Source organism: Syzygium oleosum, unplaced genomic scaffold, assembly GCF_021117445.2.
Source record: "Syzygium oleosum isolate NSW1041296 unplaced genomic scaffold, Sole_v2.1 Sole_v2.07, whole genome shotgun sequence".
In the NCBI taxonomy this organism is placed as follows: domain Eukaryota; kingdom Viridiplantae; phylum Streptophyta; class Magnoliopsida; order Myrtales; family Myrtaceae; genus Syzygium; species Syzygium oleosum.
The window spans coordinates 3,704,883-3,728,701 of NW_026607491.1; the positions used below are offsets into that span (position 1 = coordinate 3,704,883).

General features: G+C 41.2%; 2 protein-coding genes and 2 pseudogenes across 2 annotated transcripts; 2 read left to right on the forward strand and 2 right to left on the reverse strand.

Annotated features, from left to right (window-relative positions):
• LOC115666798 (kinesin-like protein KIN-UC) overlaps positions 1–14,559 on the forward strand; it is a 29,115-nt pseudogene extending 14,556 nt beyond the window's left edge.
• LOC130138615 (uncharacterized) lies at positions 1,126–2,841 on the forward strand (annotated as a pseudogene).
• An 803-nt stretch (positions 14,560–15,362) lies between the features above and the next one.
• Positions 15,363–16,440, reverse strand: LOC115664874 (uncharacterized). The gene is made up of 2 exons (XM_030586758.2): positions 16,210–16,440; positions 15,363–16,092 (listed from the first exon to the last, which is right to left on the reverse strand). Exons 1-2 carry the CDS (start codon positions 16,227–16,229, stop codon positions 15,519–15,521), a joined length of 594 nt encoding a protein of 197 aa, XP_030442618.2. The 5' UTR covers positions 16,230–16,440; the 3' UTR covers positions 15,363–15,518.
• A 2,579-nt stretch (positions 16,441–19,019) lies between these two features.
• On the reverse strand, positions 19,020–20,018 carry LOC115664875 (uncharacterized). Its single transcript, XM_030586759.2, has 2 exons — positions 19,871–20,018; positions 19,020–19,792 (listed from the first exon to the last, which is right to left on the reverse strand). The coding sequence occupies exons 1-2, from the start codon at positions 19,879–19,881 to the stop codon at positions 19,156–19,158; spliced, it is 648 nt and encodes a 215-aa protein (XP_030442619.2). The 5' UTR covers positions 19,882–20,018; the 3' UTR covers positions 19,020–19,155.
• Between the last annotated feature and the right edge of the window lie 3,801 nt (positions 20,019–23,819).

The window sequence follows — 23,819 nt, forward strand, 5'->3', positions numbered from 1 at the left end:
GGGCTGATATGGGCAACAATTATACAGAAGAAGCAACTAGACATGAAAGAAAATGTTGGTAAAGGGTCTTCACCAAATGGTTCTATGGGGGTCTCCGTAAGTCAAACCCGTTAAAGGAGACACAATCAAGTCAGAGGACCACGATTGCGAAAATATGTGAAGAAGGCAAGATAGATCCCAATATATCTCACAGCTTAGACCTGTAATTTTCTGTTAATCTCAAGGATGACCGCAACTTACAATTTGTTTCTTTGATGAAGTTGGTATGTGTTAGAAGTAGTAAAAGGGTAAAGTGGTCCTTAGGACCTTTAGGTCTTATTTTTGGTATATGTATTAGACACTACTGGTTAATACACAACAAGCTTTTCCCTCTCTCTCTCTCTACTTCTCATGGTATCAGAGCCTCGACCCTAGCCGCTGCCGCCGGAACAACCCGTCGCCGTCGACCCCAGCTCGCGAGGGGCTCCAGCTCGCGCGGGGTTCAGCCGCGCGACCCAGCTCGCGTGGGGCTCCAGCTCGCGCGACCCAGCTCGTGCGGGGCTCCAGCTCGTGCGATTCAGGTCGTACAAGTCACACGAGCCTGGTGATTGGAGGTTTCCTCGCCATTGATGTGAACTGAAGGTCTCTCCATGAACTGAAGGTCTCTGAAGGTCTCTCCCCCTCTGTTCCTCCTTTGTTCCTCTGTTCCTCTGGAATTGCTTTATGCAAGAAATTTGTGAAACTGGCCAGTGGTTTCAGCATGTGTTATTGTCTCTCGATGGAATGACAAGCAAATGAAAATTCTTCAAGATGGATTTCAAGCTGGCGGGAAGGTGTTCTTAGCCTTTTCATAGTTGCCTGCAAAGTGATTTTGTTCTTGGACTATGCTTGTCGTTGTTGCCTTGCTTGCTTTTGTCGCTCTTCAATACTGGCCAGGTTAGATTGCTTGGTTGTTAGACTTTAGATTATGGATGTTTGATCAATCGGGTTATGGTTTATTGATTGGTGGAGTTGTGGAGGAAGGCTGGTAACGTTGACGAGGCTTGGGAGCCAGTATATGGTCTATTGAAGTGCTGAATTGTTGTGCCAGTATACGGTCTACTGGGATATTGAAGGATGGGTGATTCTGAGAGGAATAATCCTGTGATGACTGAGCTGATGTCGTCTTCATCTAATCGAATTACTGATAAGAAGCTTGTGGGGAGTTCTAACTTCCATCAATGGAAGAAAATTGTGAAGCTTACTTTGACAGGCAGGAATCAGATTAGACCCATAACTGAGCCGAAACCCGAAGATGATGCAAATTGGGATATTGTTGATGCATGCATCCTTGGTCAGATGTTAAACGCTATGGAAAATAATATAGTTGATCTAGTAACTCATATTGACACGGTCAAAGAAATGTAGGACTATTTGAATGTATTACATTCTGGCCAAAATAACCTGTCACGAGTTTATGAGTTATCGCAGGAGTTTTACCGATCTGAAAGGAAGGGACGTCCTATGACGCAATACTTTGCTGAGTTTAAGAGAATGTATGAGGAGTTGAATGCTATTTTTCCCATTTCAGCCAATATTCAGCAAATGCAACTTCAAAGAGAACAATTGGCTATAATGGTGTATCTAGCAGGCATTGGTTCTGAATATGAAACTGTTAGGTCTCAGATTTTTGGAGGAGAGGCTGTCGCATCACTCACGGATACGTTTGCTCGGGTACTTTGGGTATCTCGTGAGTCTCCTCAAGATATTACACCTATGACAGATAGTTCAGCTCTTGTGTTCCAATCTCGATCGGGTAGCGGTAGCAAGAGTGATGGAGGAAATCGTGGAGGATATAGTGGACGTGGTGGCCGAGGAGGAGGCCGAGGTGAAGGACCAGGGAGAGGCCAAGGCCAACAGCACGTGTCTACTAACAACTCAGGGGCCATACGGACGTGTCATTACTGTGGGAAAGCTGGCCATATTCAAAAATTCTGTTACAAGTTACATGGAAGATCGGTGCGGCAACAACGGTTGCACATACGCCTGTAGTGCGATTCTTCTCCACGGTCTTCAAGGCAAGGTAGTTGTTATGTCGATGAGGAGTTTGCACGGTACACCCAGCCTCAGATTTCACAGCCTGCTTCTTCCACTGCTACTTTGGTACAGATAGGTAATGCGACTACATGCCTTTCAGCTGCTTCTTGTCCTTGGATCATTGATTCAGGGGCTTCTGACCACATGTCGGGTCTTTCAGGTATATTTTCCTCTCTTACTTCATCTTCATCCAAGGTAACCATAGCCAATGGATCATCTACACATGTTAAGGGGGTTGGCACAGTTTATCCAACTCCTTACTAGCCATTGTCCTCAGTGCTTTATCTTCCTCAATTTCCGTTTAACCTCATGTCTGTCAGTAAATTAACCAAAAACTTTCAGTGTTCAGTAACATTCTACCCTGATTCTTGTATTTTTCAGGATCTAGCTACGAAGAGGACGATTGGTAGAGGACATGAGGCAGGGGGTTGTATGTACTTGAAGACGCTCCTCCCATTGCATGTCCTAGTGTTGCATCCTTACATCAGATCCATTGTCGACTTAGTCATCCTTCTCTACGTAGCCTTCAGAAGTTAGATTCTAGTTTTGGATCCTTTTCTAGTTTAGAGTGTGAGCCATGCCAACTGGGCAAATTACATCGTATTAGTTACCCGCCACGAGTTATTAAACGAGTAGCGTCCCCTTTTTTGTTAGTTCATTCAGATATTTGGGGTCCTTGTCATGTGGCTTCTAATCTGGGTTTCAGATATTTTGTTACTTTTGTTGATGACTATTCCAGGGTAACATGGTTATATCTAATGAAAAATCGTTCAGAATTGTTTTCTATATTTCGTGCATTTGTATATGAAATTCATACTCAGTTTGGTGTGCAGGTTAAAGTTTTGCGTTCTGATAACGCTAAAGAGTACTTTTCTGCATCTTTTCTGACTTTATGACTCAACATGGTATGATCCATGAATCTTCCTGTCCTGATACACCACAACAGAATGGTGTTGCTGAAAGAAAGAATAGACACTTATTGGATGTTACTAGATCCATGTTGTTTGAAATGAAGGTTCCCAAAACCTTTTGGTGTGATGCTGTTCTAACTGCATGCTATCTCATCAATCGCATGCCCTTTTCTGTTTTGCGAGGTGGTATTCCTTTTTCTACTTTGTTTCCAAATGTGTCACTGTTTGTCTTACCACACCGTATTTTTGGTTGTGTCTGTTTTATTCGTGATCATCGACCTGGAGTATCAAAACTTGATCCCAGGGCTATCAAGTGTATGTTTTTGGGTTATTCTCGTACTCAAAAGGGATATCGTTGTTATTCTCCATTACTGAGAAAATACTTTATAACTGCTGATGTTTCATTCTTCGAATCCACGCCTTATCATGATGTTCCAATTTTTGTTTCTGAGTTTGATGAACACTTCTATGTGACTACCCTTCGGTCACCTGCTCCAACTACTTCACAGGTCTCTACACAGGAACCACCTCCTCTCCAGGTTTATACTCGACGTCCTCGAGTAGCTACTATTTCCCCCCTTGCTCATGACACTACTACGTCATCTTCAGCTCCAGATCCGCCATTAGTTGACCCTCCTCTTGTATCTGATCTTGATCTTCCTATTGCTCATCGTAAAGGTACACGTACTTGTACTCAACACTCCATTGCAAACTTCGTCTCATATTCTTCTGTCTCTCCTTCTTTTCGATCCTTTCTATCTACTGTGGACCAATATCCTATCCCCAAATCTGTATCTGAAGCATTACAAAATTCTGGCTGGAGGACAGCAATGGAAGAAGAACTAATGGCTCTCCAGTTTAATCAGACTTGGGACTTGGTACCTCTTCCTTCAGCCAAAGCTGCTATTGGTTGTCGTTGGATATTTGCTGTGAAAGTCAATCCTGATGGTTCTCTGGCTCGTTTAAAAGCATGACTTGTTGCAAAAGGGTATGCTCAGGTTTATGGAGTTGACTATCTAGACACTTTTTCTCCTGTTGCCAAACTTACTTCTGTTCGTATTTTGATATCCCTTGCTGCCACATATAACTGGCCTTTATTTCAGCTTGATGTTAAGAATGCCTTCTTGCATGGTACTCTTCATGAGGAAGTTTATATGGAGCAACCTCCAGGGTTTGTTGCTCAGGGGGAGTTTGGGGTTATGGTTTGCAAATTAAGGAAATCTTTATATGGTTTGAAGCAATCCCCACGAGCATGGTTTGGAAGATTTTCTGATGCTGTATTTTCTTTTGGACTGTCTAGATGTGGAAATGATCATTATTTCTTTTATAAGCAGTCACGGGAAGGCAAACTGTTCTTGATTGTGTATGTTGATGATATTATCATCACGGGAGATGATTTGACTGGTATATAGCTGAACTAAAGATTTATCTTCATCAACAGTTTCAGACCAAGGATTTAGGAAAATTGAAGTATTTCCTAGGAATTGAAGTTGCTCAGTCACATAAAGGTATTGTTCTATCACAAAGAAAATATGTACTGGATTTGCTTAATGAGACAGGTATGTTGGGATCAAAACCTCTTGATCCACCCATGGAACAAGGGGTCAAACTAGCTACTGAGGGAGGAGAAACTCTTGATAACCCGGAGAGATATAGGAGACTGGTAGGAAAACTGAATTATCTCACAGTCACTCGACTTGATATTGCCTTTCCAGTAAGTGTGGTAAGCCAGTTTCTATCTTTTCCTCGTACATCTCATTGGATTGCAGTTATTCGGATATTGAGGTACTTGAAAAAGACTCCAGGAAAAGGAATTATTTACCAAAATCATGGTCATAGCAAAGTCGAAGGATTCTCTGATGCTGATTGGGCAGGGTCTCCAGATGATAGAAGATCAACTACTGGCTGTTGTACCTTGGTTGGAGGAAATCTAGTATCATGGAAGAGTAAGAAACAAAATGTTGTTGCACGCTCGAGTGCCGAGTCAAAATATAGAGCCATGGCACAAGTGACATGTGAATTAGTGTGGATTCAACAGTTATTGACTGAGATAGGCTTCAAAGCCTCAGTACCCATGACTCTATGGTGTGACAATAAAGCTGTAGTGCATATAGCTTCCAACCCTGTGTTTCATGAGAGAACAAAACACATTGAGGTTGATTGTCACTTTATTCGGGAAAAGTTGCAGAGTGGAATGATCATTCCCAATCATATTCAAACCGGTGAACAACTTGCAGATATTTTTACTAAACCTTTGGGTAATGGGAGGATAGAATATATTTGTAACAAGCTGGGCATGATTAATATCTATGCTCCAGCTTGAAGGGGAGTGTTAGAAGTAGTAAAAGGGTAAAGTGGTCCTTAGGACCTTTAGGTCTTATTTTTGGTATATGTATTAGACACTACTGGTTAATACACAACAAGCTTTTCCCTCTCTCTCTCTCTCTACTTCTCAGTATGGAAAAAATATTAGCATTATTAGCATCTGAAGATATCGATGTCCAAATTCATGCCATGAAAGTGGTGGCTAATCTTGCTACTGAAGGTATGTAAAGTATTGCCAATAGTTTCTAACTTTCAGTGATTGCATGCGTCAGTCCTACCTGTCTAGCACTAGTGGCACCCTCACTTGGGATTGCTCAAGTTCTTTTTGAAGATTGGGCAACATTTGATTTTCTCAATAGGGCTTGTAATGATAATTGCTGAGGAAAAAGGGCATTATAATGACTGAAACATTCTTCTTTTGTTGACTTTCCTAATTGAATATGAAGATTGTGCTGTGGATGAGTGGTAACTGGTAAGTCAAGAATGAGAGTAAAGGAGAGGAAGTGGTCTAACAATCACTTAATGATGTTTGGGATTTGTCTATCTTAATGACTTGCTAAGTTATATGTGGTTAAAAGAATGTGAAAATGTGGAGGCTGTCCACCCTATTGTAAGTAGAAACTGAATACTTGGGAGATTTGCTACATGAAGATATTTGTATTTGCTAGGAACATGAAGATTTATGTTGGTCAGTTATTAACGTTGGAATTTCATTGTTCTTTTTTATTGTTGAATGGGATTACATATCCTATAAATATATTGTTACGTCATTAGGGAACAATTTCATGCAAAGCTTTTCTTAATATGATAAGGAAAAAATATTAAAGAGTAGCAATGGGACACTTGGTAAATGTTTTAGTAAATGTTCTTTGGAAACTTAAATTTGACTGTGTGAAGTGACTTTATTAAATTGTGTAAGTCTTCCATTTTGGAAGTGTCTTGGATAGTGTTATTTTCACTTTACTCAACTAGTGCCCTTGGGTATTTGTTAACAAGATCCATATGATAAATCTAAATAGTTTGCAAAGTCTAAATCTTTCTAAAAAGTTATGCAGGATAACAACATTTAGGAGGTAACCTGACTAATAAACTTTATCAACATGGAGATTCGTACATGGGGAGTGTCAGTGGCTCAACTAATCATAATACTATCAATATAACATAACAGTCATGACCAGATTTCTTTCCTCGTCAAAATTCTTGATCTTTGCACAAGTTGTTTCATGGTTTCTGCATGATTTTATAGTTAAAGTAATGCTCGATATTAAGAAACTCCTCATATTTCTAGATCTATAAGTAATTTTGCTGGGTTCCTTTGTCAGTTGGTTTTGTCTTTTCTCGTTTGTTTTTCTTGAGAATTTTCCTTTTCTTATGTGATTTTCAACAGCATGGCCAAGTCTGTCCTTCCAGTAAGTTTTCATGTCCACTAAACTGACATGGTGGTGGATCTAAAATTCCAGAGCATATGAATTTGGTTATTGTTAGCAGAATAATTAATCTCTTTTATTGATCAGAAAGTACGGTATATATACACATCAAAATCCCAAAGACTATTATACCCTTTAACACTCCCCTTCAAGCTGGAGCACGGATATCAAGCATGCCCAGCTTGTTACAGATATACTCAATCCTACTTCCCCTAGAGATTTGGTGAAAATATCAGCTAGTTGTTCATCGGTCCTAACATGACTAGTAGAAATAACTCTAGCTTGAAGTTTCTCACGGACAAAGTGGCAATCAACTTCGATATGCTTGGTACGCTCATGGAAAACTGGATTTGAGGCAATATGGACAGCTGCTCGATTATCACACCACAACTCCATTGGCGCAGGGTCTTCGAATCCAAGTTCAACTAATAATTGACGCATCCAAACTAGCTCACAGGGAGCTTGAGCCATAGCTCTGTATTCTGATTCTGCACTTGATCTAGCCACAACACTTTGCTTCTTACTCTTCCAAGATACTAGGTTTCCTCCTACAAAGGTACAATACCCTGACGTAGACTTCCTATCTATAGGAGATCCTGCCCAATCAGCATCTGAGAAGGCTTCCACCCTTCTGTGACCATGATCCTGATAAATGAGACCACGACCAGGAGCTTTCTTCAAGTATTTCAAAATTTTGATTACAGCAGCCCAATGTGAGGTACGGGGAGAAGACATAAACTAACTCACAACACTCACCGGAAAAGAAACATCAGGTCGAGTGATAGTCAGATAATTTAGCTTTCCAACAAGTCTTCGATACCTCTCCAGATCATCCAACAACTCACCATCCTCTGCCGTCAATTTAGAGCCCACTTCCATTGGTGTATCCAGTGGTTTAGCACCTAGCATACCTGTCTCTGTAAGCAAATCCAGAACATATTTTCGTTGTGAGATATAAATACCTTTCTTCGCCCGTGCTACTTCGATACCCAGAAAATATCTAAGAAGACCCAAATCCTTTGTATGAAACTGCTGTTGCAAATACCTTTTCAACTCTTTAATCCCCGTAGAATCATCTCCAGTTATGACAATATCATCCACATAAACTACAAGGAATATCCGACCAGCTCCAGAAACTCGATAAAACATAGAATAATCTCCAGTACATCTACACAACCCAAACTGGAGTACCGCCTCAGTAAACTTCCCAAACCAGGCTCTGGGAGACTGTTTCAAGCCATATAAAGATTTGTTTAAGCGACAAACATGACCAGACTCCCCCTGAGCAACAAACCCTGGTGGTTGCTCTATATACACCTCTTCCTGTAAATCTCCATGAAGAAAGGCATTCTTTACATCGAGCTGAAACATAGGCCAACAAGCAGAAGCAGCCAAAGAAAACAAAAGACGAACAGAGGTCATCTTAGCCACCGGAGAAAAAGTATCACCATAATCAACCCCATAAACCTGTGCATACCCTTTAGCAACCAGTCTAGCTTTGAGACGAGCAAGAGAACCATCAGGGTTAACCTTAACAGTATATACCCACTTACATCCAATGGCTGTTTTCCCTGCAGGCAAAGGAACAAGATCCCAAGTCTGATTTTGGTCCAGTGCCTGTAATTCCTCTTCCATAGCTGCCCTCCAGCCTGGACTAGATAATGCTTCAGCAACAGTTTTAGGAATAGGATGATTATCAATGGTCATTAGACTAGCTCGACAAGAGGCAGATAAACCAGAATATGAGACAAACTGGGCAATAGGGTGTTTGGTACAACTACGAACTCCTTTGCGATGAGCAATAGGAATATCGAGATCAGTATGTGACCGACTTACCTCAGGTTGAGAAGACGAAGTAGATGAGATAGGCTGAGGTACATCTGCAGGGGGCTCCACATGCTGACGAGGACGTCTACTATAAACATACTGGACAGGTGGAGGAATAACTGGAGAGTCCGAAGTGGGTGTTGATTCCATAATAACATATGTTAAGGAATCATCATCCACTGTAGGAGTCTCCATCGAATTATCAAAATAGACAGTAGACTCGAAAAAGGAAACATCTGCAGTGGTGAAGTACTTATGCAAAGAAGGACAATAACAACGGTAACCTTTCTGTGTACGAGAATACCCAACAAAAATGCATTTAAGAGATCGAGGATCAAGTTTGGAAAGTCCTGGACGATGGTCACGAATATAACAAACACAACCAAATATACGAGGTGGCAAATGAAACAAAGGGTCAGAAGGAAAAAGAAGAGAGTGAGGAGTGGCACCCTTAAGAACAGAGGACGGCATGCGATTGATAAGATAACATGCTGTCATAACAGCATCAGCCCAAAAGGATTTATCTACCTTCATTTCAAACATCAAACAACGAGTAATTTCTAACAAGTGACGGTTCTTCCTTTCGGCTACACCGTTTTGTTGTGGTGTATCCAAACAAGAAGATTGATGAAGAATGCCCCATTGGGACATGAATTCAGAGAATGTTCTAGAAAAATACTCCTTGGCATTATCACTTCGAAGAATGCAGACAGAAGCAGAAAATTGAGTATGTACTTCATTAACAAACGCACAAAAAATAGAGAATAATTCAGAACGACTTTTCATTAGATATAGCCAAGTGGCTCTTGAATAGTCATCTACAAAAGTCACGAAGTACTTGAAACCCAACTTTGAAGCAGTAGGACATGGACCCCAAACATCATAATGAACTAAAGAAAACGGCCGAGAAGCCTGTTTATTGACTCTTGGACTATAACTAATACGATGCAATTTTCCAACTGACACGACTCACACTCAAAACTAGATAAAGAATGAAACCGAGAATCAAGTTTCTTCAAACTTGCTAAAGAGGGATGTCCCAAGCGACAGTGAACTTGATGTGGAGAAACTGCTGAACAAGCGACACTGGTAGCATTATCAAACACATATAGTCCCCCTGACATATGTCCTTTACCAATCGTCTTCTTCGTCTTCAAATCCTGAAAAACACAGGAATCAGGATAGAAGGTTATAGAACAGTTATATTCTTTGGTAAGATGACCAACAGACATAAGGTTAAATGGAAAATTTGGGAGGTACATGACAGAGGATAAAGATATGGAGGATGTCAGTGGTACTGTGCCTATCCCTTTTACTGTGGACAGAGAGCCATCAGCTAATGTAACACTAGACGAAGACTCGTGAAAGACAGAAAAGATACCTGAAGATCCAGTCATATGATCGGTAGCACCTGAATCAATGACCCAGGGGCGAGAGGTAGATGAAAGACATGCTGTTGCATTACCTGTCTGAGCAAAAGTAGCTGTGGAAGAGGAAACTGGCTGAGAAATCTGGAACTGATTGTACCTAGCAAGTTCCTCTTCTGACATTCTAATCAGTGTTCCTCCTTCAGAAGACTGCGAAGAAACACCCAACTCTACTGCATTGGCTACATTAGCGACAGCCGAATGAGGGGGCTTTCCATGAAGCTTATAGCAAAAACGCTGAATATGTCCAGGCATACCACAATAATGACATGTTCGTGCAAGTCCGGTATTACTCCCTTTGTCACTAGAGATGCTACCGTATGACTGTGATTGGCCTCTATTGAACCCACGGCCACTACAACCACCACCACGACCTTGACCACCACCTCGATTTCCTTGGACTGCCAAGGCAGAACTATCACCTGTGGGGGATATATCCTTAAATGACTCACGTGAAACCCTTAAGACCCGAGAAAAGGTCTCCGTTAGTGAATGCACAGTATTTCCTCCAAGAATTTGTGAACGAACTGCATCGAACTCTAGTCCAAGTGCTCCCAAAAATCCCATAACAGCCAATTGTTCTCGTTGCTCCTGCATCGTCTTAACATCAGAGGTAATTGGCAAAAGATGATTAAACTCCTCATACATTTGTTTAAAATCAGCAAAAAATTGAGTAAGAGACCAATTCTTTCTGTCAGCTCTAAAGAAATCTTGGGAGACTTCATAGATCCTTGAGAGATTATTTTCCCCAGAATAAAGGACATTCAAGTAATCCCACAAATCCTTAACAGTAGTGGCATGTGTAACTAAGGCAGCCACATGAGATTCCATAGAATTCCACATTTGTCCAAGAATTTCGGCATCCATGGTATCCCATTTAGTATCGCGGCAGTTCGTGCACCTGTCAAATGGTGATTTTGCTCTCTTCCGGTCAATACTATCACCACAATTCTCTTCCAATGCTGAAAGTTGGTGACCCCAGCTAATTTTTCCTCAGTCAAACAATTAGAAGATGTAGATACGACTTTAGTCAATACTCCTTTGTTCTTATCTGCCATAATCAAACACTCACACTAAACCAGGAACAAAGCTCCACAACCTATCACACCACTGATCACCAACCAAATTAAAAAAACGTTCAACCTCACGTAAATCAGAAAACCAACACCAGTCGAATCAAACCATACACTTCAAAATGATCTACCAAATCCGAACCAATCAACACATCAGTTCGGCACATCAGTAGTTATATGCAACAGTACTTAGCCCCCCCTCTCTCAATCTACATGTATAGCACCACACGTAATCAGCCAATTAGCCAAACCAACATCACATCCAATCATCCAAACCAACATACACAGCAATAATCTCCCTTCCCTCAAGCATATCAGCAACCAAGTAAAATTTTTTTTTTTTCGAGATTCCACTTCAATCAGGAGCCATCAGAAGGGGGCCGCTCCTCATCTAGTGACGTCAGAAGACGTCGAAGTGGGTCGCCTGGCCTGGAAACCTTCGATCGACGCCTGGAGGACTTAAATCGGCGCCGGAAATGGGGTCGCCGGGCTCGGACAACCTCAGATCTGGCTCGTCGGAGCGTCGGCGGCCCTGGACGACCTCAGATCTGGCTCGTCGGAGCTCTGGCGGGACGCCGGGATGAGGTCACCGGCCTTGTATGAGGTCGCCGGTCTTGGGTTCTACGGTGGATGAGGTCGCCGGCCTTGGGTTCTACGGTGGTTGGTGGTGGACGACGGTAATTTTAGGGTTTAGGCTCTGATACCATGTTAGCAGAATAATTAATCTCTTTTATTGATCAGAAAGTACGGTATATATACACATCAAAATCCCAAAGACCATTATACCCTTTAACAGTTATGATGGAAAGGAGTCTAACCTATATTCTTAGAAATTCCCAAGAATTGCATCCATCGCTATCGTTTTCCAAATTGGGAGTACACAAATTTTTACTATATAATCTGCCAGACCATCTAGCATGCTAGGTGATGTACCTGATTTGATGCTCTGACCTCGATGTTATTTGTACTTCCAGACATTCATCAAGAAAAAATTGTGGAAGAAGGAGGCTTGGATGCACTGCTTGTGTTGTTGCAGTCATCACGAAATGCAACTGTGCTTAGAGTGGCCTCTGGTGCCATTGCCAATTTGGCAATGAACGGTATTTTAAGTTCTTCACATATTTTTATTTTAACATTGTGGCTTCTACTTAACATGTTGCTAATTGAGTTTTTTTTTTTAACAAGTATCAAGTCTTATGCAGTTTCTTTGATTGAAATGGTGCTTTATCATTTTCCTGCACTTGCTAGTGATTTTCTGTGAGATAACTAGTTAAAAAAATTCAGAACACCTTACTCAGTGAAGTAGAACTAGCTTATACACGATGAAGATTTTAAGAGCAAAGAACTAAGCATAGCTGATATTAACATTCACTTTGAATTTCGGTAGAGCTAAAAGTTTGTACTTTGCTTCCCGAAGCAGTATTCAAAGGGTAACAGTCAGAAATGTCTTTGACTTATGACATCGAAGTCCCATGTACATTCCATTCTATGCTGTATCGGGGTTCTCACTTCTCACGTTCTCACTGGGTATAGCCACTTACTAGTCAAAAATAGGAAAATACCTTTTAGAAGCTTGAAAGCCATCGTGTAGACTTTCTGGCACATCATGCTTTGACCTGTGTATTTTGCATTTTGAGAGTAACAATGATAATCATGACCATCTTAGTCGAGAAAATTGGGGAATAATCTTTACATTGTACTATGTATTTTTTCTAATTTCTTTCTGATTTTTTTTGAATTTTTTTTATCACTTCTGAGATAAAGTTGAATTTGGAATCAGATAGTGTTAGTAGTTTTAACTGAAGCCATCGAACCGGTTTGTTCAACCTTTCCAGATTTGAAAGCTTTGGTGCAAACTGTTCATCCCACTGGAGTAGTGTTCCAATGGCATTTCATTATTCAACTCATTATCTCACTAACTCCAACTAATGTGCTTGTCCATGTTAGAGTTGAACCAAGGCTTGATAATGAGCAAAGGAGGTACTCGGTTACTTGCAAATGTAGCATCTACAACAGATGATCCGCAGACGCAAAGAATGGTGGCTGGTGCAATTGCTAACTTATGTGGAAATGGTGAGCTGAAGTTATCTTTGACACAAGTCCAATGCTTTAGTCTATCATGTGCTCTCCACTACACCACATCGATAGAGAGTGTCGTGCCAAAACATATTTCTTTTTTCGTAGTCGCTCTCTGGTGCTATTTCTTGCCCCTTTCTTTCAAATAAAACAATAAACTTTTTGGATCAAGTAATTTTTAACATATATGCCAGAAACTAGACAAGAGTTTTCAATTTGGTTTTCTGAAAGCTCCAACATAGTCTTTGTAATTCAATTATGTTGCCTTCTTCATCCTCTCTAGTTTGTCTTCCTGTGGTGAGAAATTCAGTTATTTGGTCTAATTTGTACAACCTCGTTTGAGGGACATGAATTGAGGAGAACCAGGTTTTTAATCACACGTATATATGATTTTTATATATGATATAGGAACTACATGTTGCTTCTGCCTTCTCTGTGATGATGTTTATTTAATGGACTGATGCCCTGAAGTTTGCATGTGACACAAAAATTGCATGTGATGTTGAAGGAAGATGGAGGCCTGGAAGCACTTCTGCGAATGGTTAGATCAGGGACTAATGATGTCACAGCACAGATTGCTAGAGGAATCGCTAATTTTTGCCAAATGTGAATCCCGAGCAGTTATTCAAGGTTAGTCATTTCTTCTCTTCACGATGTTTTTTTTTGGTCAGTCTTCTCTTCAGGATGTCACTTGATAACACTTAGTAAACCAATGGCCTTTTATTCTTTCAAAATCTGAGTTGACTTCCTGTAGGACATCGGAAAGGCCGTTCACTTCTCATGGAAGATGGTGCCCTTGAGTGGTTTCTTGCAAACTTCGACTGCGCTTCTACTTCAATCAAGCGCCATATCGAGCTCGCTCTGTGCCACTTGGCGCAAAACAGTAATCTACTCATCTATCACGTGGACATTCAATTTCGGTTGAATAAATGATATGACAGACATTACTTTACTAGCATGAGTGTTTGGCAGGCATCATACTATTCTTGCTTTTTATACGTTTTTAATGGAGTCACGTTGCTTTTTTCAGAGGATAATTGGAGGGATTTCATGTCCAGTGGGGCGGTGAAACGAATACAAAGAATTTCAATTGAATCCAGTAGAGAAGACATCCGGAACCTAGCGAAGAAAACTTTGAAGCTCTTCCCTACGCATCAAACCGACCTGTACCCTACCCATCAAACTGACTTGTACAGAGAGTAGCCACTTCCCGAATATATTACAGTGCGTATACTGTATATTGAGATGTACCTCCTGTTTATGTTCTTAGTAGAATTGTATTAAACTAGAAACCTCTTTCTCATTATATTGACAATGCATTTTCATAAGCTAAGATTACACGAGCCATGTTGTAGACTTCCAGTGGGTTTTCCTTACATGCTCGCGCTGTAAAGGACTTCAGATTTGAGAGGAAAGATCAAATTAGCGATTGTCGTCACACTAGGTACGTACACATTTTTTATAAACGCATCTACTAAGAATAATCCTCTCAGGCTGCCAATTGTACTTTATTTGAGTAAAAATAGTTATTTGTCTCCTGGAGAAAAATCAATTCGTCTGAAGTTTCTTGTCTTCCTTTTGAATTTAGACCATTTAGCCTAGATATCTGATTTTGCAAAACAGCCTGCATATGACGAACTCGGTTCACTGATTGATGCTTTTTACTTAATGGGATCTGATCCTGTAGAAATTGCAGAAACTTCTTTGCACAGATCTTTAATGCCGAAGAAATCTCCCAATTTTCATTGGTCATAAGTTTCAGAGTGTTATTTCAAGCATATGTGGACTCGTGCGTAGCATGAGTGAGCTGCTAGTACTCACAATTATGCTTTGTAGGAAGTGTATGGTTACGGTGCTTGCAGCCAACCACCTGCTAGAGTGGTCACCCGCCTCATTAGAGCCGGTGTCCAACTGTAGCCACCACCGCGCCAGCCTCGGCTCCTTGTCTCTGGCCGACACCACAAGCTGCATAGATGCTCTCTACCCCTAGTGATCTCTCTCTCTCTCTCTCTCTCTCTCTCTCTCTCTCTCTCTCTCTCTCTCTCTCTCTCTCTCTCTTAATACTTCTTCTATTTGGTGATATTGGAGGTCCATGACTTCATAACCGAGGTTGGTGATGGTGATCCAAATAGCGACTCCCATGATTCTTGTGAAGAGGGTGGTAGGTGATGGCAGTGGTGGATGTGGCCGGGGTCGGCAACGGTGACAACGACGGTATAGTAAAAGACGGGGGCAAGTACATTTCAGGACAATGAATTTGAGATGCCTACTATCATCTTCTTCGCAAGATGAATTAAGAATGACCACTTTGCGCAGCAATAGGATTACATCTTCCACGACAACACTTCATCACGATATATAAGTCTGACAAAGCTTATAAAGTGTTCAAACATGGTTTTAAGCATCTCTAGGAGGACTAGCTTTGCATATCGGTCTCTCTGTGAACAGCATACCATATGACACCGTGAAGAAATATATCATCAGAGCCACTCCGACTGCTCCCACCAGCACGGTCACCGTGCGGACCGCGTAATCGCTCCCGCAGGAGAGCTTCCCGAGCTTGATCTGAGCGACATTGACCATCGCCAGGAGCAAGAACAGGCACCCAATCATCGTCCCGTAGATCGCCAGATAGAACGCCACAAGGCTGGGCACCTTCCTGTGAGGGTCGGTGCACTTCTTCCTCTCGTAGATGTAGAGGACAATCTTCCCGGTCTTCCCGAGGAAGCCCGAGAAGATGAAGAAGCTGAAGGACGCAATCTCGTAGAAGATGAGCTGCTTGCGGAGCTTCGTGTCAGGGTCGCACTTGGGGCGGTCCTCCTCGAGGCTGTGGACCTGGCCAGGGTTCGCCAGCGAGAGGCCCACGAACATGGCCACCGTGAACCACGAGTTGAGCCCCACGATGCCGTCCAGCACTTTCTGGAAGTACTTCCTCTCGTCCACCGTGTCCCCTTCCACTTTCACGCCATTCCTAGAGAATGAAGAGGAGAAGGTCAGAAACAAAAGAATAACGATTCACGTATGCAGCGAAAAAACAAGAGATGCATCGAAAAATCATAGTAAAAGTTCGAGATAGAAAGAGAGATGCCCGTTTCTGGGAGTCGCCATGGGAGAGATATCCTTTCTTTTTGCTCTTCTGTATCTTGTTTTGTTAAGCCTGTTAGACTTGAGGATGCAACCATGCGCCGAGGCTTAGTATGGGAGAGAATTCCTCGTTTTTCTTCCTTTAAATTGAACCTCAGCGCAATTCTGACCGCACACGAATAATGTAAACGTGCCGCACAACCATTTGGTTGTACGAACCGATTCGTGTGTGCTCGAACTCGTTCTATTACACCAAGCCGATCGAATCATGAGAATCTGTCGGACTCAAAGATTTATTATATCGACGTGATTTGAGTGTCTATCCATCACATCTTTACAAAACGGGTCTGCCTAATGAATGCTCGTGGACTCTGCTAGACGTTAGATGGAGTCCATAATGAGCTAGAATTACCAAATATTAACCTCGGTCCATGATTGCAGAATCTCATGAAGATAGAGATAGCGAGCCGCAGATGCACCGAAGCCACCATTTTTTACACAGTAAGCTTGGACAGCGAGTGAAGTTGATGTGCATCTTCCGTTCAATATCCTCGGACCTGAAGTTTGTTAGTTGTTGCTACCCTCATCTACATTGGCGGGTTACGTGTGGAGTGTGTACAAAATATCGCGCGGACCATAGGGATGACAATTTTATCCATCCAAGTGACTATAGCGCCGTCCCGCCGGGGCGAGGCTGGTCGGAAAAGGGGAAACTTTCATGCCCTGCCATGCCCCGCCCCGCAATCTTCACTTTATAAACTTTGTAGTCCTAATTTCTTCAGATGATTGGTATACATCTTGGATTTCTCTTATCATATGTCATGCATCCCGAGCTGGATTTCTTAGCGGTGAACATTTTCGCAATTGCATTTGTGTGATCTTTTAAAGACTCCGACCTCTCCGATGTGAAATCAATAAATTAATTGATGTGACATATTGCTAGTGGACATTTGTATAAGTAAAGAATTTTTCAAATGTCAAGAAGGGTGGGCCACATTATTTACTTTACCTCTTTCAATCATAAGAAAACATCTTGGTCATTTTGCTTCTCTTTGGAATGAGGTTGCGGGGAGAGAGGAGGGGGTCGTACTATTTGTTAGATGCTAAAGAACTACACTATAAATAGTGTTGAAAGTGTTAAGATCAGTTCATAAATGCTGTTACATTTGAGATGCTTGAATATGAGATCCTAACAATATGTGCATTCTTAAAGTCGAAATATTTTGAAAAATCTGTTTAATATTTTTAACATTACTTCATAGCGTAAACCAGATATATCTTTTTTTTTTCCCAATGTCAGGGATGATCATAGAGAAGGCGTTTTACATGACGAAAACATCACGTGGCAATGAAATGAGGCGTAACCAATCAATCAATAGCGAGATACATAAACACATGGTGCCAAGTAGAACGAGATTCATAGTAAGTGGGCAATCGTGATTTATCAATCACACCATGTTTCACTGCCACGGAGTTTAAAATACATTTTCACTGTCATGACACGTATATATTTTCACAATAAGTAACGACTCAAATGACCGTCACATGCCAACATTCGAAATCCATTTGTTGAAGGTTTTTACTTTTTTGTGTTGGCAGTGTTTCTTTTGAAAACTCAACATTGAAAAAAAGCCAATCACTTTCGTACGGTTCTTGCTTGTTTGATAACACATTTAGATCTTTCTTATTAAGAAGTCAAATATGATAATCTACTCGTGTAATTAATTTTGCTCTTGTTAATCTAGCTACTAATAACTAGTCAGACACTTAAATTTATTTTGGGAAAATGACACAAATGGTTCCTGAACTTTGGCCCAATGTGTAATGTGATCCTTGAATTTTTAATTTGTTCAATGGGGTGCCTAAACTTTTAGCCCGATATTCAATATGGTCCTTGAACTTTTAATTTGTTCAATGTGGTACATAAACTTTTAGCCCAATGTGTAACGTGGTCCTTGAAATGAAAATGTTCAATATTGTCTTTTTATTGCATGTTGGGCAAAAAATTTATGAACTATATTGTACATTAAGCAGAAATTTAAGGATTATTTTGTGTCAGTATCTCATTTATTTTTTATTGATTGCTAAAGTATTACCGATCCGTAAAAGAATGAAAGAGACGTAAGTGGCCAGCTCACGGAGAAAAAGCAGTGGCTGCAAAGCATTGGGCCCGCAACATATGTGTTTTCTTTCTTTTTTCTGTTTTTGGCGAGCTCCTCTTACATGATCAGAAGCAAGAAAGACGGAGTTTTAAGCAATTTTGTGCCTTTTAAAATGGATTTTAACAGTACCAGTAACTAGTGAAAACTCTGCTAGTAGAGAAAAACTTACACAAACGATCTCATATATCATTGATTTGATAAAACCAAGAGTCATAATCATCGAATCAAGAATGGTTTCGAACTTTATATTTTTTAGAATGAATATTTAGGGAATCCCCTTGTATACAATCAAATCTTATTTCACAGTACTTACATAAGATTCATCTTTCTTATTATTAAGCAAACCTCTTAGAGGTCCTAGTTGATCCATGGTTTATGCTTTGTCTTTCGTTTCTTTCCTGTTTGTTTGGAGGAATATATCGATCAATTCCGGTTGTATATAATTTTCGTCGCAATGCTCAAATCAAAGTGAATCAGGCTGTTTGCATAAAATTTTTGCCAATGTGTGTACTCCATTTTTTTAATGAACATTTCAAGAAGTAATCAATTTAGCACTCTGAGAGTTGTTACATTCAGTTAATATATGATCTCTGTAAATCAATGTCGACTATTAGATGGAAACTCATTCGAGGGACGCGCAATAATCATGGAATGCACGAGAAGATAGCACCTGCACTTAAGACATACCATACATGGACCTACGATATATCGTCTTACTGGATATATGTTATATGATAAGTCCATCATATTTTAGATTGCCCTACTAATGAACTTCTCGCCTCTCATCGTCACACCTTCCCAACCGCGGCAGGAACGCCCTTGCCGGTCTCCGCTGCCTTGCCTTGGGGCGGCGCGTTCTTGGCAGTGAACACCAGGCCGTAGGTCACTGTAGTGAAGTAGATCAGCAGGCTGAGGCCGATGGTGCCGACCATGACGGAGACAGTGCTGACAGCGAACTCGCTCTCGCACGAGAGCCGGCCGAGCTTGATCTGGATGACGTCGACCATGGCCAGGAGCAGCAGCAGGCACCCGACCATGGTCCCGTAAATTGACAAATAGAACCCGACAAGGCTCTTCCATTGGCGGTGCGGGTTCTTCACGACGCTGCCGGGCAAGCCATCCCGATTCTTGTAGATGTAGAGGAAGATCTTGACGGTCTTGGCAAGGAAGCCGGAGAAGACAAAGCAGCTGAAGGAGGCAATCTCAAAGGCTACAAGCCGCTTGCGTATCTTGGTGTCCGGGTGGCAAGTGTCGTCGTCCTCGAGGCTATGAACTTGGCCCGGCTGGGCAAGGGAGAGGCCGACGAAGACGGCAACGGTGAAGAGGGAGTTGAGGCTCACGACGTCGTCAAGCACCTTCTGGAAGTACTTCCTCTCGTCCACTCGCTCCTCTTCATTTTCTTCTGCGGTGGGTATGCCGTTCTTGCTGTAGACGAGCAATAGAAGAAAGAATGAGTGGAGAGAACGAGCTCCCAAAGAGAGAGAGAGAGAGGTAGGTTTTTACCTGTCAGCCATAAATGAGAGCTAGCTTGAGGTTGGAGAGGAATTTCTCGTTGCTTTGTGATCTTACCGGAGGATCCCATGACATTGTTGGTTGCTTTTAAGGGAAAGTGATGATAATAGGGAAATGTTGACTAACATGTTGACCATTTAAATTCATCACTAAAATCAACTGTGCAAATATGTTGATACGAGTATAGAAATTTGAGAATTGGAAGGTGAACTCAGCTAGTCCAATTCAGTCGTTCCAACGACCAACTCAGCCTTTCGGTGAAGCAATTTTTTGTTTTTGGCTATGATAAAAGAGTGCCCAAATCTGGCAAATTATAAATCACTCATAGGAGAAAGTTCAATTTAAAAACATTGAACATTTTTCATACAGTTCAAAAACTAAATTGAATGGGCACAAAAAGTTCAGGAATCACATTTAATAAATTTAAAGTTCATGGACTACATTGCACATTTGGCCAAAGTTCAAAGACCATTTGTGTCATTTACCCATAATCTTAATAGTTCTCCAACATTATCAATTTTTTTCTCCAATGGCAACAACTAATTGTATTTCTAGTGAGCAAATGTTTATCAACAATTGTAGTTCTCCAATAATTTCGACTGCAGCTCCAATTAGTACCTTCTTTTTTTGGGAAGAGTAATTTGGCCGGAAAGTTTGCAACTCGATGATTTAAGCACTCAATAATAATCCAATGGTATAGTAAAATTTTCTCAAGTTATTAGGGGTGGTAGAACCTAAACTTATTATCCAAAACAATGGCAATTTCCCTAAACGCCTCCCAATGTTAGCTAAACTGACACTTTGTAAACTTTCCTTTGAAGATAGTAAATGCCTATTTGTTTAGTAGAAAATCAACTGCCAGAAATCATTTTCTTGTTTTTTAATATTTGAATCATTTAGAAAAATGAGTCAGCAAAAACTTTATATTTAAATTCAAAAAAATAATTTCCTCTTTGATATATTAGAACACAACTTCGAAAAGAAAATTGACCCTCGGTGCTTGGAATCCAAGCTTCGGGGCTCCGGTGCTTGGGGCTGGTTCCCCCAAGGTCGAACCAAGGATCCTAACAGCCGTGTGTGAGTCCTCGCCACTTGTACCAAGGGCCTTGGTGGCTAGCTTGGGTGCCCCACGACCTGAGCCTAGGTTCCCCCGAGGCCAGGCCTTAGGCCCTAACAACTGGGCCTGGTCCCTTAAGGCCAGGCCTTGGACCCCCGTGTTGGGGCCACGGTACCTCGAGGTCGGACGCGAAATCCTTGAGGCGGGGCTTAGGTGCCTTGAGGCTGGGCCCAAGACCCCGGTGCTTGGCTCAGGACCTTAACGGCCGAGCCTAGGACATTGGCACCCGAGCCCAAGTCCCTTGAGGCCTATCTCGAGACTCCCGCGATTAGGCTCGGTTCCACCGAGGCTTAATATGGGTCCACATGCACGGTATATCCAAACTTTTCTAACTCGACACTGTGCATTTGTAAGGATCCACTCACAAAGCAACAGTTGTAGCCTTCGAAAGTATCTTGAGCAGAACATGTCGTGGTTTGATCACTAAATTTGCCCATGCAAACTAATTGCCTTACTATTCATATCACCCTTTGAGAGTTTTCAAAAAAAAATTATAGCAAAATTCGTTTAGTAATATCTTAATTAAAGGTGATGGACATGGTTCACGAGATAAATGGTGCTCATATGAAAAAAGTAACTTATATTTACTGGATTTCATTAGACTGGTTGAGTAATTAAACGCTTGGTTTGAACAAAACAAATAATATGTTCAAACCTATGCATTCCACTTAGATTAACTTTGGGAACCATACATGTTACTCTATGGTTTACACGTAGTCATGGAGATTCACAGATTCAAGGCAAAAAAAAAAAATTAGTAGACCAAGACCACAGAAGTATTGGTCATACCAAACGTGAATAACGTGGATAGGAACTCCCAACGCTCTTCGGGCCGCCTTAGCAAATTAGAAAATTACAGTTCGTCTCTTTTCTACAGATGAAAGACAACGACGTTATTTTTGTCGGCCGTGCAAAGTCGTTTTAAGGAAAGTGAAATCCCTTACATCTGTGTTGCAATTATTGAATAAACAGTTGCTAGGGACTAGGGCTTCCACCCACACGACATATTCTTAGTCTTTTTTTCTTTTTGTTTTTTATTTGTGGGGAAAATGAAATCATAGATCACTGTAGTTGATCCTTGAAGCGACCGTTTGAGGAAGTCCATACCAAAAACATGACAACTTTTGCTTATTTAAGAAATTAAGGAAAATGACACAAATGATCCATAAATATCGATCTAATATGTAATATGATCCATGAACTTGTGATACATGTTCAATTTGATCTCCGGACTATATGAAAGATATTCAATGTTGTCCCTGAACTAAAATTTATGAAAGGATGATAATGAACATTTTTATTTAGTCCAAGGACTAACTTGAACACATATCAAAAGTCTAAGGATCATATTGAACAAATTAAAAGTTTAGAGACAACTTTCATATTAGGTTAAAGTTCAGAGATTATATTGAACAAATTTAAAACCCAAGGATCACATGCTATAGTCGATTAAAGTTTAAGAATTATTTGTGTCATTATCCCAAGAAATTAAGTTGGTAGATGAAAGCACTTCTCCATACATAAATGATGTAATGCTCCCTCTAATCCCTTGGTTGATATACCAATCGAAGTGTTTGGAATTGATTATAAGACCAATTAGAGACGCAGAAAGATTTAAACGTATAATTTGTCCCTGGAGAGTATGTTAAAATAGTATACTGTCTACTTGTCCATGAAAATAGATCAACGTGTAATTTCATATTTAAAAATACGAGAACACCAAGAACCAGGTCAGAATCACGTCGTTTGCTGACAAAAGTCGATTTTTTTTTGGAATTGCTTTTGTGATTAATAATAACCTATCAAAATGATATCGTTCAACTTTTTTGGGCCCTAGGGACCCTATAAATTTGGGAAACTTGTCCAAAAAGTCCTATACATATTGCACTTTTGTCAATTCCGTCATAAACTTTTTAATTGTGCCAATTGAGTCCTAAACATTTTTCACGTTTTGTCAATTTAGTCAATCCAGTCAATTTTGACCAGATATTGTTGACATGGCCAGCGACCGTCCTAGGAGACACGGCTGGCGCTAACGTGGACAATTTCGACTGCCCCTCCAATTAGTACCTTCTTGTTTTGTGAAGAGTAATTCGGCCAGAAACTTTGCAACTCGAGGATTTTAGCACTCAATAATAATCTGAGGGTTTTCTCAAGTTATCATAGGCGGTAGATTTAGTTATTATCCAAAACAATGGCAATTTCCCTAAACTCCTTCTAATGTAAGCTAAACTAACAGTTAGTAACTTTCTTTTGAAGATAGTAAATGCCCATTTGTTTAAGGAAAATTAGCTATTGTAAATTATTTTTCTTGTTTTTCAATATTTGTATTACTTAGACAATTGAGTCAACGGAAAATTTATATTTAAATTTAGGAAAATAGCTTTCTCGTTTTATATATAAGAACACGATTTCAAAAAGACAATTGCACCTTGGCGCTCTCCAATGGTGGGGCCTGGTTCCCCCGAGGCCGGACCAAGGACCCTGACAACTGTGTGTGAGTCCTTGGCACAAGTGCCAAGGGCCCTGGTGGGTCGGCCCAAGTGCCTAGCAGCCTGAGCCTCGGTCCCTCTGAATACAGGCTTTGGACCCCTAGCAACTGGGCCCGAGTACCTTAAGGCCAAGCCTTGGATCCCCATGCTCAGGACAAGGTCCCTCGAGGTCAGGCTCGAAATCCCGTAGGCGGGGCTTGGGTGCCTCGAGGCTAGCCTCGAGACCCTAATGCCTGGCTTGGGACCTCGATGACTGAGGCTAGGACATTTGCACTTGAGCCCAGGTCCCTCGAGGCCTATCTCGGAATTTCCGATGGTTGGGCTCGGTTCC